The sequence below is a fragment of the Ptychodera flava genome, chromosome 6, assembly GCF_041260155.1.
Source record: "Ptychodera flava strain L36383 chromosome 6, AS_Pfla_20210202, whole genome shotgun sequence".
Classification (NCBI taxonomy): domain Eukaryota; kingdom Metazoa; phylum Hemichordata; class Enteropneusta; family Ptychoderidae; genus Ptychodera; species Ptychodera flava.
The window spans coordinates 31,003,557-31,023,538 of NC_091933.1; the positions used below are offsets into that span (position 1 = coordinate 31,003,557).

At 38.4% G+C, this 19,982-nt stretch overlaps 1 protein-coding gene and 1 long non-coding RNA gene across 2 annotated transcripts; both read right to left on the minus strand.

Annotated features, from left to right (window-relative positions):
- Positions 1-1,509: 1,509 nt before the first annotated feature.
- On the minus strand, positions 1,510-6,456 carry LOC139135467 (uncharacterized). Its single transcript, XR_011552999.1, has 2 exons — positions 5,708-6,456; positions 1,510-4,444 (listed from the first exon to the last, which is right to left on the minus strand). It is a non-coding gene; the product is annotated as an uncharacterized lncRNA (long non-coding RNA).
- A 14-nt stretch (positions 6,457-6,470) lies between these two features.
- LOC139135466 (neuronal acetylcholine receptor subunit alpha-5-like) lies at positions 6,471-18,412 on the minus strand. The gene is made up of 7 exons (XM_070702857.1): positions 18,367-18,412; positions 17,522-17,570; positions 17,010-17,165; positions 8,526-8,671; positions 8,219-8,263; positions 7,544-7,653; positions 6,471-6,929 (listed from the first exon to the last, which is right to left on the minus strand). The coding sequence occupies exons 3-6, from the start codon at positions 17,068-17,070 to the stop codon at positions 7,645-7,647; spliced, it is 261 nt and encodes an 86-aa protein (XP_070558958.1). The 5' UTR covers positions 17,071-17,165; positions 17,522-17,570; positions 18,367-18,412; the 3' UTR covers positions 6,471-6,929; positions 7,544-7,644.
- Positions 18,413-19,982: the final 1,570 nt, after the last annotated feature.

Below are 19,982 nucleotides of genomic sequence, written 5' to 3' on the forward strand. Positions count from 1 at the left end.
GTCGACTGGAAGTAAATCTAAAATTTAAATAATCGAAGAACAGCTAATGTACAGACAACACTTGTGTACTTTCACAGATCTAAAAGTTGTACAACTATATGCTGTGACTGTGTCGGGTTGCTGTTATCACACGATTTGACAACAGCTTAATTGCACTATATATTACAAGAAGGTTTGTATCGTAAACAGCTTTGTGAATAAATTTTCTTTCGCTACCGGCAAAATCTTATCTCTTCTCCTAATCTTAATTCTCGTATAGGTTCAGCAATTAACTAAATTCAAATGACAGAAAGTCATAGAATGTGAGAATAAGCTAATAATTACAGTGTCATACTGGCCACACTGTACGAATAATTAAACGTAGTGCGATCAATGTACCCTAGAAATCTGATCTGATCAATATACCCGAGAAGTATGATTTAAACTTATTAAAAAACAAATGAACTTAACACACAAAGAGACGCAGACATTGTGACCAAATCAAATACCGTATTGGCCCCGGCCAATGGTGTCCAAAAAGTATTATAAAACTTTGAAAGTCTGGATAGCTATCCCCGAGACGCGTTCTAAAGTTCGTAAATAAGTACAGAGCCAAAACAAAGCATACTATAAGTGGTATCACAGAGATTATGAACCGTCATGTCCCTATAAATACGTCACAATACAGAAAATACACAAGCCGTACTTGACATTTGATCTCCCGTAGTAGTACGTACATGTAATGTGGACGTCACACTTTTGCAAGGATTATTACACAAAAACATACTTCCAATTATTTTCCTTTGCCTTACTTTTCTTCCTCCTCTCCTTCTCTCTCTCCCCACAAGACAAAGCAAGGCTAGAAATATTTATCATGTTTTATTAAGATTATCTTGGCCTGCCTGCAACCACTGATTATTTGATGTACTATTACACGTGCGAGAGCGTCTGATCTTTATTAACGGGTAGTTACACGATGCAATTACTCACAGTCATACGATATGATTCGAGAACATGATCTATAAAGAAATGATGAGTTCTGGTAATCGGAAAAGACATAAGTTTTGTAGGAAATTCAGTTAGCCGCTGCATGCCTATGCACAAGACTATTCATCGCATTCATCAACTTTATGCTTGTAAATGTGATGAGGATATGATTTAGAACTAGTATCAAACGGTAGAGGCACCATGGGACAGTGGTTAGGGTATCGGAGTTACTATCGGAGGATGGTCAGTTCGAGACACGGTTGGTCCAGAGAAGTGGACTCACTGTCAGAGGGTGGTGAGTTCGAGACTCCAGTACGGTGTCATGCCCTTGAGCACAGCACTTTTTTCTCCTAGTTGATTCATTGTTCCATTAGGTAGTGAGTTATGGGTACCTCATCCTGTAATGGGTTCTCCTTTTGGATTGAGTAATACGATAAATTAAAAATAAAAATAAAATAAACCATGGAAACTCTTCAAGGAGACATAAACGGCGTAACTTGTTTCTGATGTAAAGAATACATGACACGAAATTATACCAACAGGTTTGTATCTCGCCCTTTATTTGTTTAATGAACAAGCCATATAATCATAGAACTATTCAAAAACATAACCAAGGGGTTAATTGGAATTACAATTGACAGACTGTATGGCTCACAAACGTAGGAAACCGTGGTGTTTTGATTCTAGTTCCACATCATATCCCCATCACATTTATAAGCACTACAAGCAATGTGTAATCACACCGATTTTAGACATGAACTCGTTATGTAAATCAGCAATCATCCGATGGCGTAGGCGAAAAAGAACTAGTATAGTAGACGAAAGCTAACAAGCGTATGTATATAGTACAAAATAATAGTAAATATTACATCAAAGAAAATGAAATGACCTATGTCACAGTATCTAATACAATAAATATTCAGTGAAATTATCGATGAGTAAACTGAAGTTATTGATATTCTTATCTAATGTTAACTTTAAACAAGTAACCCTTTCACTGCAACGACCGAGTTTAACCCTGTTGTACGGATTAAAGTACCAGGACTCTATCGATATACATGAAAGTTTGCAAAAATGAAAGAGTATCTGTGTTTATTCATAAAATCTGACGTAATACAATAAAAAAAATTAAAGTCGGTGTCGTATTTACATAACAACACGATTGGGACTAATTTTGGATAATTGGCTGGTGAAGTAATGTCGATTTAATCTACAATGTTATCTCATCTGCTTTCCTTTTCATATTACACACTTGTTTTTATAAGTAATTTGCGATATTGCAACATTCATTATATGGCACCTAATACTTTTGAGAAATTTGCAAAATATGAAAATCCAATTATCCCAAATTAGTTCCAATCGTGTTTAACCAACTTAACATCTATTACCGTAATGTTAAATGTACATAGTTATGAATTTTGATGTATTTTGCAGTGTTTTGTTCTGTCTTAAGAACACGGTGTTTTCGGTCCTTCCATATTCATGTCAAAATACATGGTTTTCACCTTGTTCACAAAGCCATGTAATGTCAGTCACATTAAAGTATCATCGTATATAACTGAATTCTCGTATGGACTTGAATTCTTTTCCAAGTTGTCTTGTAACGGAAATACCTTGTATTTGAACACAGAAAAAAAAAACTGTATTTGTCTCGAAAACAATAATCATGATACAAAATACTATCAAAATGTCAGCTGTAGTCTCTCTAAGACAAATCTTTCCTTTGATGAGGTACCTATCGCAATAATTATGACGTTACTGTGCTATAACATCACGATATGATGGCAGTCCCATCAACTAAGAGACCGTTTTCCGATGTATTTTTTACATACTGTAAAAGACTCTTCTGTTGTATATTGTAGTATCTGTATCTTTATATACCCCTCCATCTAATACCTTCGTAAATTTTGGATGTAGTTTTCTTGCTAGAGCATCCATATATGCCTATACCATCCGACGCAACTACACTTAATGATTGACCTAATGTAGTAATCGGGCTTTGAAATCTCTCATTTCCAATCGATGCATGTCTATAACAAACCACATGAAATGCAAACAAAATGCGTCCTTTGAGGGATTGGGTTTCTTCTCGTTTTCAGGTTTCTGCAGACTCATTTACGCACGTTTATCAAAATTCCGACCCTGTGTAAACTATCGTTTTAATATATATCTATCTACCCACATATCTATCTATCTATCTATCTATCTATCTATCTATCTATCTATCCGTCTGTCCGTCCGTCCGTCTATCTATCTGTCTGATAAATATACAGCGCCTAATATCCAATGGTGCTCAGTGGCACTTTTAGTGATAATTAATATAATGCTCCCTGAAATATGTGCGTTAAAGCGCCTTTTTTTAAAGTGTTGACATGTGGAGATGTCTTTATGTCGAGGAGTACAGAGTTCTAGAGGACAGGAGCTGCTGATGAGAATGAGCGGCGAAAGTAGAAATTCAAATTCCGTATAGGTTTGTGCAGAAGGTACTTATCCGACGAATGAAGAGTCCGTAAGGAAGAAGAGTGCAATTCAGTTCCAGGGATATTGTGGAGAGTTCAATATCCATACTCTCAGCTGACAAGTGAAAGCATGTGAAAGTTTATGAAGTCAGTGTTACACAAAGGACAGTCTGTTTTCCGTAACAATTTTGTCTTATTTTAATTGCTAAACTAAGGTCTATTGTGCCAACTTGGATAACTGAACTCTCGCAAGAACAACTTCTTATCTCGACCTGAGACGATTACAGATCCTCTGTGTTACCATTAACTTTAAAGTAAACTCAGTCTCGTACCTGTTTAAGTTTAGCCAACGACTCAATAAAAACCATACACGTTTGGTTTTCTTGAAGCATTCTGTGATTATTTAAATTGGTATGTATTCCAATTGTCCAATTACATATTATTGTCCAAGCCTGTTCACCTTCTACAGAAATTCACTATGTGCTTTATTGCAGCTCATGGCTGTGAAAAATCCGACGGTGATGGACACACCGACAGTGGCCAGGGTAATGAAACACAGCTGATCAGTTATGATAGCTATTTTCTGCCAACTGTTGCACGTGTAGCTTCTTCGTCATCGTCATCTTCTTTGCTCTTCAAGTGTCTCTCGACGCGTTCGATGCCGAGCAAAGTCTGCCTCATGCTGCTCTGCAGGTCGAACGGTGCCTGCATGGAATTGTCGCTAACCCCGAACTTGCGCTGCATTGTCGGTGTGCTGTTTAAGGAAGACGGCAGGGACGGGTAACTCAGAAGTATGCTGTGCTTGGCCAGGTTGGAGCCACATGACTCCCCTCTGCTCAAGCATTTTCTGGGCCCCTTATTCGGAACATACCACACGAAGCGATGCAACCCAAAGCGACCGAAAAACAGACGATGAACCAACTTGGGCACCGGACTTTTGCGATGGTATATGTTCAATACCAAGACAGTCAACAGACAAGAAGTCAGCACAAGACATATTGCACTGAAATAGAAAGTACCTGTAATGAAAGTAAAAAAACGCAAGTATAAGAAAATTGGACGAATATTGAATGATTGTTTTATTCGCTGCATGAAGTTCGCATCTTCAAGTACTTGTATATTGTACTATCTCAAAAGGCGCAATTCCTTATTCCTCAACATTTAACGTCAAGAACTTGACGGGCGTTTAACTAGGATTTTAACATTTTGTCAAAGATACTTCTTCGCTCATGGTAGGATTGTTTTCATACTCTTGCATCATCATAGCTTACGCCAAATAAAAAATATGTGTGTTTCCAGTAAACCGACCTACCTTATATAATTCGCACTTTCAACAATCGATCATGTATGATAATTTACCGAATTTTGCGGGGTTTTTTTTTTGTGGGTCACATCCAGAGATAACCTACCAACAATATTTCCTAACGGACGGCATATTAACAGAAACACACGATACTTTTATGCATTAAGAATTCTCATAATTTTAGTTGCTCTATATCACATTCCCATTGGAAACATAGGTATCGAATGGGCAAGTGGTGACATTATAGTTCGATTTCAAGGAAATTCGTTTTCGCTTCACTCCATCGCATATCTCAAATGTTGTTACAGAGCCAAAATGGGAAAACCTGATCAATGACAAAGATGAAACAGTAGAATCGTATATATTCGCACAATACAACTCTCATTTTTGAAATTTTGAATGTTTCCCAAATGCGTCACATACCATCGGTGCGAATATATACCATTTATCAACATTTACAAACGTGTGCAAGCCCTCTGGTCTCGGATAACGTTCACGTAAATTACTTTGGGTAACGTGCATAGTATCGTCGCGTTGTAACCATCACGTAGCCACATCTCAGTCTTAAGGTAGAAGGCGCCTCGGGACAGATATTCAGACTCTAAAATTTATACAATTTCTTTTCATATCTACCACTTGTGGGATCTCATTTTAAAGCTCTTTGGAGAAAGAAATATTTTCAGTGTCTTAGTTTTTCCTAAATCTGAAATTGAATTTTCCCCCATAGAGTTAACACATGGAGCTCGGCCATTTTTGAATTTTAAATATTACATAATGTTGGGCAATATTTCGCTAGTTCAAAACTTTGCACGGTGCCCCCCCCCACCCCCCCCACCCCCCCGGCCGATTTTTATTGATAATTTAGGAAGAGAGTGGTTCAAAGTTTCATTATAGAAGAGTCTGAGCAAAAGTTTAAGTCTTTCACTTTCGAGGCGCATACTGCCTTTAATGGAACAATTGATATCAAACTACAACTCACTAATCAATGGAAATCTTCCATCGGCAGTTGAAGAAACTCTACTTGATACCCCTGTGTAAAACATTATTAACGTCAGCAAGTTGGTGATTCCAAGTGACATCTTTTCTCCAGAATCCACAGGTATTAAGAAGACGAACAGGCTCAAGCAGGAGATTAGTAGGAATGGTACAATAGTGAACAGCAAGCCGAAACAGGGGCGGCGTTTCAATGCGAGAGTCATCATAGCACCACTCATCTCGAACGGGTTGTGGGAAATCATGCTCTCGAAAGCGTCGATCTCTGCGCTCAGCAACTCCCATTCTCCGTGTTCTTGGTAGTGACACAGAGAAACATAGAAACAGAGTGGCAACACTTGCATGCCTTTTGTTCCATGGTCGTCTCGGTAGACTATTGGCTTTTCATATTAAAATGAGCTTCTAAGGTGTTAAACTTTTTGGAGGCTTTGTTTGTGGTTGATAATTACACGAGATTATGCGAAAAATACGACGAGATGGCATCGTACTGCCAGTCGCGTAGCAACCATAGTTACTTTGTGAGCTCTCAGGCCAGAAACACTGCTTCACGCCAATCAAAACATAACACGCCAGCAGTTTCATAAATATGTCCTTCCTTGACGCACGTGTAAAAGACGGTATGACTGACCGTAAACCATTGAGTAAAACCAGACAGTATCGATAAAAGACTTTCAAATTTGGTTCAAACACACTCATTATATATTCATAAAAATATGAGAGGAATTTTTAAAACGGTAAAACTTATTTTCCTGAAGCTCAAAACACTCCCGTTTTCGCGAGCATGTCAATTCTGCTCAGCACCACACGACAACAACAACACAAACTTTGCCGAACATACTTTCGCTTAACAATTGGCGAAAATCCGAAAATTACCGAAGGATTCATGGTCGGCATTCTTCGGAAAAGAGAGACGAGAGCAACCTGAGGCGAGGCGAACATGGATGGGTTACGTAACCGCTTCACGCCTTAAACAATACCCGTTGCCACTCTATCTATCTTTCTCTATGGTAGTGACGAATTCCAGCTGTTTTCTCTCGTACGACCACGACGAGAAGTGTAGGTTACACACCTGGGTATCGAACGGCACGTACCTGACATTGAAGTTGCAGCTGTTCTGGAGGAATACTGGAACTGTCCACAACACGTGACCGGTATGTGCCACGACGACATTGGTATCGGACTTAATAAGTCCATCACTGTTTTGTGCACTGCAGTGAGAAAATACGTAACCATGTATTATCCAACTAGGATGATGATAATCGCCGAACATTTGTCGTTTTCCAAGATGTAATTTTGAAATTTATGCTGAAGGATCGATAGTCATCCTTACGACAAGAACATTTCTTCCCGTAATATTTGATTGGACCGAACTTCAGTTTAGCGGGATAAAAACATAGCAAAATGAATAAGGAATAAATAAATGATACGAAATCTTGCTGATCATCTTTTTCGATCAGATGATATGGTGATTTTTTGTGGAAAATTGTGATAGTACGTTTGCTGTCATTATCTCATTAATTAACTTAATTACTTTACAATACCTATAAATTTAGTATTTTGAGAGGGCTAAATAAGCAAAAAGTCATCATTTATGAGCGAGGCTGGCTGGGTAGGTTTTCGTTACCACAACGAAAACACAGTCTTGCCAAATATTAGCTCTGTCAGACTGACTGTTGATTTACTTTGATGTCAAAATGCCCGACTGAACTTTAAAATAATTATAAATAAATACGTGAACATTTGGGTATATAGTATACTGATCTTTTTATCGACTTCACTTCGTCCATTTGGCCTTAAATATGTAAAGAGTTTGACATCATACCTATTGAGAACGGCCGTATCGGGTAGCCAAATTTTGTCAGCTGGAAATCGTATTTCTGTAATACCATCGTAATCTTCAGGGTTCCAACTGAGAAATTTATCTTACCAACGCTGAAAAGTAAGAACATCATCTATGAAGGGGGCTGCTTCTTGAAACGTTTAAACATTTTCAAGCCTACAAAGCTTGCTACATGTAAGGGCATTGGTATTTTTCATTTAAAAAAATCAACTTTGCTGTACAACCATTGTGCCGAAATGAGGTAAAATCTCGCTGGCTTTTGCTAAAAACAAGTCTCGAAAACGACTATCTGAGTATAGCACATAATAGTAAAGAAAATGCATTTCATCCTCAACCGCATCGTTACTCACTATTGATATTTTAAAATCTCCCCATTTCAATTTTGTGAGATACTCGAGAACATCAGGATTTGAAATGATTTTTGTTCAGGGACTTTCGAAGTTTAATTTCGAACGATTTGTTTCACCGATCTATCGTCACAGTGTTTGGGGAAGTTCAGATCAAAATTCAGTATTTTCAAATTTTTGCACATCTAACCTTTGCTGATATTTTAGAGAAAAGTGGAGGGATTAGAAGTCTCAGGTAAATAATTTCGTTTGCTTTGCATATTATATCTCTATGAAAAACTGTGAGAAGGGTGGGAACTCAAGTATTTACCTGATTTATATACGCCGTCAGGGTGATCATTTGCTGTTTCTCGTCCTGGAAGATAAGATAAGTAAACAAAACATCTATCAAAGCCTTGCCAGAAAGTGGTCATTGTTGATCTGTAGACCCTCGACGGTCTCTGGCTAATCTAAGACACATATATTGTGCTTGATAAGTTTGACATTTTACGTGAACCTTTCACAAAAGTGAACATGTACTGCACTTTTCAATCATCCTTTCATGTCTGATACAAATAATATTATTACTCAATTGTAGGAAAGTAAAGTGCACATGCACATAAACAAACAAAACCCACCATGTCGTCAATTCGGTGTAAACACACGACGAATCCCAGAGCTAATGCATCTGTAGCATTCTTCACCGGCAAAACGTCCGTGTCGTAGTCTTGTAACAAGTCACGCGACAAACGGCTGAACGGGCTCACATCAGAGGCGCATATTCCTGCAGATGCCAAATAGAGTACATAGCGGTTCATTAGACACGAGATCGCCATATCAATTTGTACTGAATTTATGGTGTTACTATCCATTCTGGGCTCTATTTGTCCTAAGGGAGCCTTCAGTAATTACAGGGGGGTGGGCCGGGGGAATGGGGGGAGGGTCACTTTTTAGAAAACAGTTCAAGGGGGAGGGTCACTTTTTATAAACCTATCTTGGGGGAGGGTCACTTTTGACAGAAGCTGATATTATGGCCAAAACTTTGATTGTCCGTGTGATATTTCCTGAATAGGAAATCACCAACAAAATACGCACACACTTATAGACCCCTATGCATAGTGAATCGACATTTTGGTGAGATTCCAAAATCAAATTTCTTACACAACCATAGACTTGTAACAATTCTAGTCTAATCAAGAACAATAATCTTATAATCAAGCATGCATAAATGCACAGATTTATCTAATTTTGTCATGACAAAAAATTATTCATAGTTTCATCATAGACCCCAATGCATAGTGAATCGACATTTTGGTGAAATTCCAAAATCGAATTTCTTGCACAACCATGGACTTGTAACCACTCTAGTCTTATCAAGAACAATAATGTGAATAATCAAGCATGCATAAATGCACAGATTTATCTAATTTTGTACTGAAAAAAAATTATTCATAGTTTCATCATAGACCACAATGCATAGTGTATGGACATTTTGGTGAAATTCCGAAATCATATTTCTTGCACAACCATAGACTTGTAACCACTGTAGTCTAATCAAGAACAATAATCTAAATAATCAAGCATGCATAAATGCACAGATTTATCTAATTTTGTACTGAAAAAAAATTATTCATAGTTTCATCATAGACCCCAATGCATAGTGTATTGAATGACATTTGGTGAAATTCCAAAATCAAATTTCTTACACAACCATAGACTTGTAACCACTCTAGTCTAATCAAGAAAATTAATATCAATAATCAAGAGTACACAAATGCAAAGATTTACCTATTTTGTATTGGAAAAAACTATTCATAATTTCATCATAAACACCATGGATAGTGAACCAACTTTTTAGATGAAATTCAGAAATCAATTTCTTGTACACAAATGTTCATTTTACTTCCCTATTCAAGCAAAGTACATTTAAATACATTATCAAACATATATAAAATACAGATATAGCATGTTTTGTGGGGGTAAATTGTCAATAATTTGCCTAATAGACTCCATGTATTATGATTTGATATTTTTGGATGAAGCACTAAATCAGCTACATCTTGCCTTCTTATAGTTGCACAAAATATGGTGACCCTCCCTAAAATGTATGAAATACCATATCTCTTCAAAAATTCTTGCGTGATAAATTGCGACTGTCCCTCCAAAAACACCAGCCCTCCCCTCTGTAATTTGTCCCTAACATAGCAATTGAACCAATTGTTATGTAAATTAGCTGATACTGTTTTAGTTATTCCCGGGGAGAATACCGCAGTGGTTGGGGGAGGGGAGGGTCAAGTTTTAGAATGTCGGACAAGGGGGAGGGTCACATTTTAGACAGGAGGATTGGGGGAGGGTCACATTTTACGGTACAGGTGTTCGCGAAATTCCCCCGGCCCACCCCCCCCCTGTAATTACTGAAGGCTCCCTAAATATCTAGAGGTCAACACAGATGATTGCTGTTCGGCCCTACGTCTCGTGATCATGAACTGAAGTAACGAGTTACGTGCATTTTGATCAGTTGACTTTCGGTTTCCCTTATGCAAGTTTGTGTACTTGAGAGAGAGGGACAAGATATCGATGTGGTGCAGCTCTTGCTATTCTATTCTTTATTTTCTGATCCGCATGTCAGTACAATATACGACAGACATAATCAAAATGATAGGACAAACGCCAATTAAATTCTGAAAATGGATGTACAAACGAACGTTCCTAAAGTATACAACAAAAAAAGCATAATCGCAATGATGCTGCTGCTTTCTCTCCCAACCAATTTATGCATATGAGAGAGAGAGAGAGAGAGAGGAGAGAGAGAGAGAGAGAGAGAGAGAGAGAGAGAGAGAGAGAGAGTTTTTCACAATGACTTTAATATAAAATCAAATTATTTACAGCAAATCAACTGAATTTACATACAATCACAAGTAGGACATCAGAAAAATGTCAAGAAAAAACACAATAAAGATAAAACAAACCATCACAGCAACTAGTTAAAAGTTCGTGTGTACATCGGTGACAAGTATCAAAAGAGACAAGAGAATTAAGCAAATCAACGACTTTTCATATCTGGAAACACAAATTGTTGTCTGAGTTTATTTCACAGATAGTATTGTTAATGCACCATATGTCCTTGAACAGTTCTAAATTCCCATTCATTTTGTAGTAGTTATAGTCTATGGTAATTCTACGGCGGACTCGTCGTTTAAACATGTGTAGTGGTTGAGGCAAGGCTTCATCCAGGCGGCAATAAATAGTTGCAATCTTTGCTGTCACCATAAGGAAATTGCAAAGTTGATAGTTGAGCCGGAGTATTTTTGGTCCTTTTGGCATCCCAATGACATACCAACTCAACGGAATTGTGTCAGTGTCTAAAATTGACTGCAGCAATTGATGTAGATATCCATGCAATGGCTGTATCTCAGGACAATCAACAATCAGATGAAGCAATGTTTCTATTTCACCACAGTGTTGACACTCGGCATTCTGTCGTTGGTTGCTAAGATACAGGTAGCGTCCCGTTGCCAAGCAACCATGAATAGTTCTCCATTGAACATCACTGTCACGTCTGCTAAGAGGTTCTGAATAAACTGTGTCAAAATTGACTTTAGTATCATTAGATAAAGACAACAGATCATGCCATGGAGTTGGCAGCCTTTCTAAATGCTTCTTGCTGTACACATTATTTACAAATAAGCAATAAGTCTGTTTTCTACATAACTTACTAAAAGAAATCGGTTCAAGATCAATACCAGGAATTGAAATATTGAAATGAAATGACGTTTTTACCCCTAAATCAGTATTTTGATCTGTGAAAAAGAGATCAAGTTTAGTTTTCCAATTTTGTGGAATAGAATTCCAAATGAGCTGAATTGCTTTTTCCATAATTCTACTGGAATAAATCTGAACATTTCTCTGTAATTCATGTAAAGTCTTCTTTCGTTTCTCATCTAAAACAACAAGATCGCTAATAGTTACAATGCCAGCCTCAATAAAATGTTTTAAATTTAGTGGACGTCTTTGCATAGGGTGCAGAATCAAGGGATTATAAAAAAGAGGTTCTGAAAGAATGTCAACGACATTGGATGAAATCTCACATCGTTTCGTATTAAGTGAAAACCATGTACTAATTAATTGCTTATAGAAAGAGGGACTGCTAATATTCATATCCAAAGTAGACGATAATTCAAGAGCAAAAATTTTAGTACCATAATTTAGATTGCCAACTTTGCTCAAAAAGTACTTTGCATAATGATGAAGTAAAATACATGATCATCGTACAGCAGTTTGCGTATATGCATCAAACGGAAGCTATCGATTTTACTTTGGACGTGAACGAGAGCATGTCCTCCTTCATTAACTGGTAAATACAATAACTCATGAGGGAGCCAATGTCTTCCTTGCCAGAAAATGTTGACAAAGAGAATTTGAATATTACTGACAAGGCCACCGGGAGGTGGCAAACATAAAAACTTATGCCACAGCTTTGATGCAGCTAATTGGTTAATTATCAGCGCCCTTCCTCGATACGAGATAGCACTTGCATATGGCTTCCATTTTTTCAAGGTCTGTTCAACTGAATCCAGTAAACCTTCCCAGTTTTTGGCAGTGTAGTTACTGTCATTGCCTAAATAGACACCTAAGAATTTCAGCCCTTCACTGTTCCAAACTAAATTAAGAGGAGTATCATTTCTTTGTCGCCAACTACCGGCCCAGAGACCTTTGGATTTCTGGAAGTTGATTTTTGCGTTTGAAGCACCTTGATACACACTCAACCAGTGTGACAGACCTTCAAAATCCGATCACAGGTGACAAAGACATTAATATCGTCAGCATAACCAGAAAGGAACTGTTCTTCAGCTCCGGACCCGGTGCTGAAAACCCTTGCAAAGCACCACTCGTCCGCAATTTATGTAACAATGGTTCGATGCAAATAGCATATAGTTGCCCTGAAAGAGCACACCCTTGACGAATACCGCGACCAAACGTAAATGGAGCAGCAAGATCGTGATTCACCTTCAAAATACTCTGAGTGCCATTATAAATAAGTCTGATGTAATTTATGAAACCTTCACCAAAGCCAAAGGCTTGCAAAGTCTTAAACATATAGCTATGATGCACTCGATCAAAAGCCTTTCTTGATCGAGTGCAACGATAGCAAGTGGCTTATGTTGATCATTAGCATAAAAAAGAGTGTCACGAATACACTGAATGTTATTAAAAATTGACCTGCCAGGGAGACAGTACGTCTGGTCCTCGTGAATAATTTCCTTGAGAGCAAACTTGAGTCTTAATGAGAGAGCCTTCGTAAAAATTTTGTAGTCTGAACACAAAAGTGAGACAGGTCGCCAATTTTTAAGAAGACCGTTATCTCCCTTCTTTGGCAAAAGAGTAATCAAAGCTCGACGACACGACAAGGGAAGACAACCGGTCTGAATCGAATCACTGAAAACATCGTAAAGATCTCTTCCAATAACACCCCAAAAGCATTTATAAAACTCTGAAGGAATGCCGTCAATTCCAGGTGATTTATTATTGCGCAACATTCCAACTGATTTGGCAAAATCATCAAATGTGAAAGGCTGATCAAGGGCTTGCTTGGTCTCATCAGAAAGTTTTGAATATCCGACAAAATTTTATGCACACTGTCGGAGTCGATCTCATCCGGGGTGTAAAGTGTTTTGTAAAAATCCCTTGCAGTTGTACGAATAACCGATTGATCTTCGGTAATAGCATTGTCACCAATTTTAAGGTGCGTGATCAATTTACGAGCACTCTTTCTTCTTTCTAAGTCAAAGAAATAGCGTGTAGACTTATCGCTTTCGTTAATGAATTGGAATCTGGAGCGAACCCAAGCTCCCCTGGCTTCTTTTTGAGAAGTTCATTCAGATTAGCCTTTTTCTGTTCATACTCAGTGTTGTTAATATTGTTGGACGAGATCTTATTTTCAAGATTCGAAAGATCTTGGAAGAGCTTTTCTTTTAGGCCCTGCTCTCATTTGCGACGACCAAAACTGTATGCTGTGAAAGTAATTTTATTTGTAGTTTGGCTGCATCCCACCATTGTTGCAAGGAACCATAATCGGATTTTTTTGTTGTCCAATCCTGCCAAAACTCAGCAATAAGAGACTTATAAGACTCATCATCCAAGAGGGAGGTGTTAAGTGCCCAACAAGCACTTTTATGTTTCATTTGTTTTTGAGTGATACGCATTTGAATCATACAATGGTCAGAAAATGTAACAGGGATGATCATTGCAGATTGCACCCTGTTAGTTATGTGTTTACTGACATAAAAGCGGTCAAGGCGCGCATGCGCGTTGTGTCCATGCCATGAGTAATTACAATTGGTAGGGTGAAGCTGTCGCCAAGTATCAACCAATTTAAATCTGTTAATAAACGTTGCAGAAATGAAGAGGACTCTGGGTGTGGTTCCCGGCCACTTTGTCTATCAACTTTGGCGTCCAGTGTACAATTAAAATCCCCACCCAAGATGATGGGGTCCAAAGAATTCTGAAGGCGATTGAGAAGGCATTTTAACTGCTGGAAGGCAGCTAGACGAGCTTGGCCATCATTGGGTGCATACACATTGATAAAATGATACTGATAATTGTTAAGCTTGGCATGAACGTGTATAAGACGACCTGGAATAATATCTTCCTTTTGTAACACGTCAACTTTTGCTTTCGGATTGAACAAAATTGCAACTCCCCCAGAAATGTTATTGAGATGTGAAAATTCAATGTGTCCTCTCCAAACAACTCTCCACAAAGATTCATCATTAACGGACGTGTGTGTCTCTTGAAGGAACATACAATCACTACCATACTGAGATTTCAGAGACTCCAGTATGGTGTAACGTTTCAAAGCATCTCTACAACCACGGGTATTAGAAGAGAGAATTGACAAATAGGACAGAATTACAAGGAGAAACGGTCCAAAAATGAGCTTCCTAATTTTGTGAAGGCGAAAAGTTGAAGAAGACTAGAACAGTGGGACCAAACTATTTTTCCTCATGTCACTTCTCACTTTTTTCATAAGTTTACTGATTCTCTGTTTAAGTTGTTTATCTGTCGATGGTGCCTTCATAGCAATTGACAGGGCTTCAAGTAAATGATTCTGGTTTGGACAAAATTCGCGTCCACGTTCAACATGATTTTTTAGATTTTTTATATTCTCAAGAAAAAGCTTGAGTTTTTCTTGTGTTGGTACATTCAAGCATTGTGACATAGGCTGTGGGTCAATATGGCTCTCTTGTTCCTGAGAAGATTTTAAAGTTTCAACATCGGAATCACTATCAGATCCACTTAGTGTATGAGAACATCGAAACGACCTGAACTAGGGATGATATTAGCATTTGCTGACAGAATTTCACCAGCCTTCAAATTCCCATGACTGTTAGCTGTCTTTCGTGCAGGAGATTGAACTTTAGTAAAATCATCACCAGAACTGGGTGGTAATTCTATGGATTCATCCTCAGATTCAATGGCCTGAAATTTATTTTGACTGTGAGAAATGTCATCATCATCACTATCATCCTCGACATTGTCTCTTGATCGTTTTACTGACTCTGTGGACTGAGCATACTGTTGGGAAACCATAGTCACATCTGTTTCTAGCGCTAGGGCAGCTGTACATGTCTCATTTGCATTTGTTCAATAGCTGCTGAGTCATTATCTGATTGTTGATCATCTTTTTCACTCCTAATATCATCAGAATCAGGAGAAGAATTCAATTTGGTAATATTATCATGAGATAATTCATCATCATCCGCAGTTTTTGTTTCCAAATTGTCACCCTGTTCACTAGGTTCAACCACTGCACTACTTTCATCAACAATTTCAGATTGGGATGGTACTTTAGAAATACTAGGTTGTTCATTTACATTGTTTGGGCAGTCCTTTCGAACATGACCTGCCCGATGACAAAGGAAGCATTTTATTTCATCAGTTGATATGTATACAGGATAGTATTTGCCATCGTGAAGTACTCTGATGACACCATTGAAATTTTTGAACTGTGGCTTCAAAACAATGAACACCTGTCTACGGAAAGACTTGACATGTTTCAAATCTTCCCGACGACAACCAAGTGAAATATGACGAAATGTGTGACTTAGAACTCTGCCGTAAGGCAATAAGTCCTCATAGAGACGTGAATTTGAGATAAACGGAGGGACATTTGAAATAACAACTCTAGTAGCGGGTTGAACCATCGGTGTCGGTTGCAAAAACATGTCATTTATATGAACACCTGCTGAACAAACTTGTGTGACCTGAGAAACTTCTTTCACAAACACAATGACATTTTTGTTCATTCTGGACGCAGCTAAAACAGCGTCAGAATCAACAATTTGAGCAACACTTTCAACATATTCATTAACTGACGTACCTTCGATACTTGTAAACTTCAAAGCATGCTTCATAGACAGATTAGAAAATCTATATTCAATCTCATCCTCGCAGTCCAAGGCTAAAGCATTGGGCTTGCTGGCAGCCATATTGGCTTGGCCTGCCAACCGCGCCTTCAACAAACCAAATCTCCTTCAATCACGTAAACACCAGAACAAAATACACTCAAAAAGTAACCGAGGTAAAGAACATACAAGAACCAACCTAGATGGACAGATCTTGAACGAAAAAGGTTAACCACACGACCAAAACCAGTCCAAAAGTCGGAGCTCTCTTTCCCATGTGTTCACCGCATGAGGACGAGAGAGAGAGAGAGAGAGAGAGAGAGAGAGAGAGAGAGAGAGAGAGAAGAGAGAGAGAGAGAGAGAGAGAGAGAGAGAAGAGGGAACTTCCCCTGACTTGCGGTAGCAGAGTTATAAAGTGAAATTAATTTGTGAGAACACTATCCATACCTCTAATGGAAAAGGGAGTTGCAATACTTTCTCCATGCATACGGTCGTTCTACTCGTAAAAGTTCGTAAATATGTACAGAGCTCAAACAAGGTAATACGATACACTTGTGATATATCAATGTAACAGATGGGATTACAGAGGTTACGATTCGCCATGCCCCAACTAACACGGTACCGTTCAGAAATACACAAACAGTACTTTCAGTTGCCCTCCGGCGAGTTTGTTGTTCTAGTGCCATAAAATGATATCAAACCGATGGGGAAACTTACCACAATGGATGATTGTGATGAAAAATGCTACATTCAACGAACAACTCAGTTGCGACACCATGATTCACAGCTTGACTGCCGTCTCTCTATCCTGTATTGGCCGTGTGCGTTGCCACCGAATTCACCTTTTTGTATGTTTGCAAATATGGTAATGAGCTGTCAATACCGAGAAGTGAGTCATCCATAGTGCATTATACACAGAAACAGACAATTAACTACGAAACCATAATAAGCCATGTGTCGACCACATATGTTACATATCGCATACCCTCTCATTTTGAAAATTTGCATTGATGAATAGAAGAGCAAAATTTGCTGTATGTATCCCAGACGAACCCGCCACAAAATTAATTTAGTAGAAAACGTTAAGAGGCAACTAATTCCGTGGTGGCAAAAATTCCAAACATCTGGTCTCCAGTAAGAATGAGCTTATTGTGAAATGTAGAAACCGTATGCGAGGTCGGGGTCGGAGGTTTAGAAAGACACTGACAAGAATTCGTGTATTCACCTACCTTGGAGGCAATGCGTTTCAACAACAGCAACAAGTCATCTCGCTTTTCGCTGAGAAAGAACAGGAATTTGTAGCAAGACATTGTACGTTGTCATGGATATTGTGATAAATGCACAAATCGATAAATTGGAAACCATACATGTAAAGCCTGTGCTCGCACGAATCCTCTCTCTCTCTCTCTCTCTCTCTCTCTCTCTCTCTCTCTCTCTCTCTCTCTCTCTCTCTCTTGGAGTCAGGTGAATGATTATCAACAACAAAAACAACAAAACAGCAACCCGATATTTTTCTTTTACAATTTTTACTGGTGCATTTTTTATCACAGCACACCGACGCGTCCTCAAAGCAAGGGTCAAAACGAAAAATATTGGTTCTTTCCGGTTGAAAACATAACATATCATAATTATCCTAAATGTCATATCCTAAAACTTCATATCCAGATTTTAAATACAATACTGCCGGTTCTTATCGACTTTCTGACTTCATGATGCGCCGACTTGGGAAAACACTATGTAAAAGGGACAAGTCGCGCCGTTTGATTGTGCTATTGTGGAATTAAAGTGCATTACCATGCTAATCCTTTCATGGAATAAATAGGGGGACATAGAAATGGAGTATTCCTGGAACAATATTCCAATTTTCCTAGAACGAAAACGTATAATGTATTGGTGGTCGAGTGTGTGACAAATATAGCATATTTTCATTCTGCCTGTTCGCGAATGCTGTACACCTGTTACCAACAAATTTCCGGAGGCTAAGGGTCTGCGCGCTCTCCCCCAGTAAGTTTGACATTTTACATAAGACTTCTTTCAAAGCAGCTCCCATGATGTGAATGTTTCATAATTTTACCGTCTGTGTCAGCATATCGCGTTCTCACCCCAGTGCACGTCTGCACAGTCACTGATATGAAAATTATAATGCACGTGTGAATTTCCTGACCTTTTACTTGATTCGTATCTTATCAAGTGTTAAAGACTCTTATTTTATCAGGCGCGTTGCGATGGACAATTCCCATTACCACAATTTATGTGCATTTTTCTTGACAGGAAATATTAGATTTTAAAAAAAAATCCATTCTGACATCATGGCTGTTACATTAAATACTTGAAGCGAGCACATACTATAGGATGGCGCTCTTGTAAATATCGTGGTTGAAAATAACATATCCCAAAGGAGGAGGTAGTGTTATTAATTTGTTTTCTGTAGGGAGAGAGGGAGGGAGAGAGAGAAAAGAGAGGGAGAGGGGGAGACAGAGACAGACAGACAGACAGACAGACAGACAGACAGACAGACAGACAGACAGACAGAGAGTGGGACAAACAGTGAGCCAGATAGACAGAGAGTGGCGACAGACAGACAGACAGACAGACAGAGAGAGAGAGAGTGGGACAGACAGTGAGCCAGATAGACAGACAGTGGCAGAGACGGAGAATATGTTTCTTAATTCTTGATCAATACTTTTATTGCTGTATTGATAGTTTACATTACAACAAACAGAAGAAGCCATCTGTGTCTCTTATCCAGAATAAAACTGTAATAAATAGTTGCTCCGTCAGCAGTTTGAGAAAAAAATGTGTAGGTATCAAGTATACCTCACGATTGATTTAATCTAATTTAGTAATGGAAGTTCATGTCATCAGTCTAGCAATGCGACCTGTATAGCCATGAAGGTCAAACATATTCTTCGAAGAGAGAGAGAGAGAGAGAGAGAGAGAGAGAGAGAGAGAGAGAGAGAGAGAGAGAGAGAGAGAGGAGAGAGAGAGAGAGAGAGAGAGAGAGAGAGAGAGAGAGAGAGAGAGAGAATGAATCTTATTTTCATATAGCCTGATAAAAATACCGATATATCAAGGGCGGCTTTAATCCAATATATTATACAGTACGATTTTCATCACTTGGTGACCAAATATGTCAATGAATTCGGTAACAGAAGTATCCCTTTAACGTAAACGCGGGGTAAACGCTATTTGTGTATAATGGGGAAAACAAACGTCAGACATAACTTGTCTGTAAATAATGGCACTCTGATATCCATGGGTTTTGCTAATTTGCACACCAGCTTGTAAAACTAGGAATTTCAATATGTTTTCCACTTGCAGAATGGAATACGGCAGTACATATGTAATAATAAAGATTACACATAATTGGGATCACAATATTTATAGCAGCTACACTAAACACTGTTTGTAAAAACAAACAAATTGAAATTCTATGCATCACGGGGTAAGAGTTAAAGATACCAAGACAGAACTTGCGAATTTCGTAAAAAGTTGAGTCCGGCTTATTACTCCAGGCCACTTGTAAAATGGCAGTAGACACATTATAGGTGGATTTCAGTTCAAACGTCTCACGCACCTTGCATACGAACTGCCCAGAAAGAATGAATGGTGCCCCGTCTTTAAAGTTCCGAGTCGTTCTTGAATATGTCATACAGCTCTTTTTTCTGGGGTATAGAATGCAATGTTCCA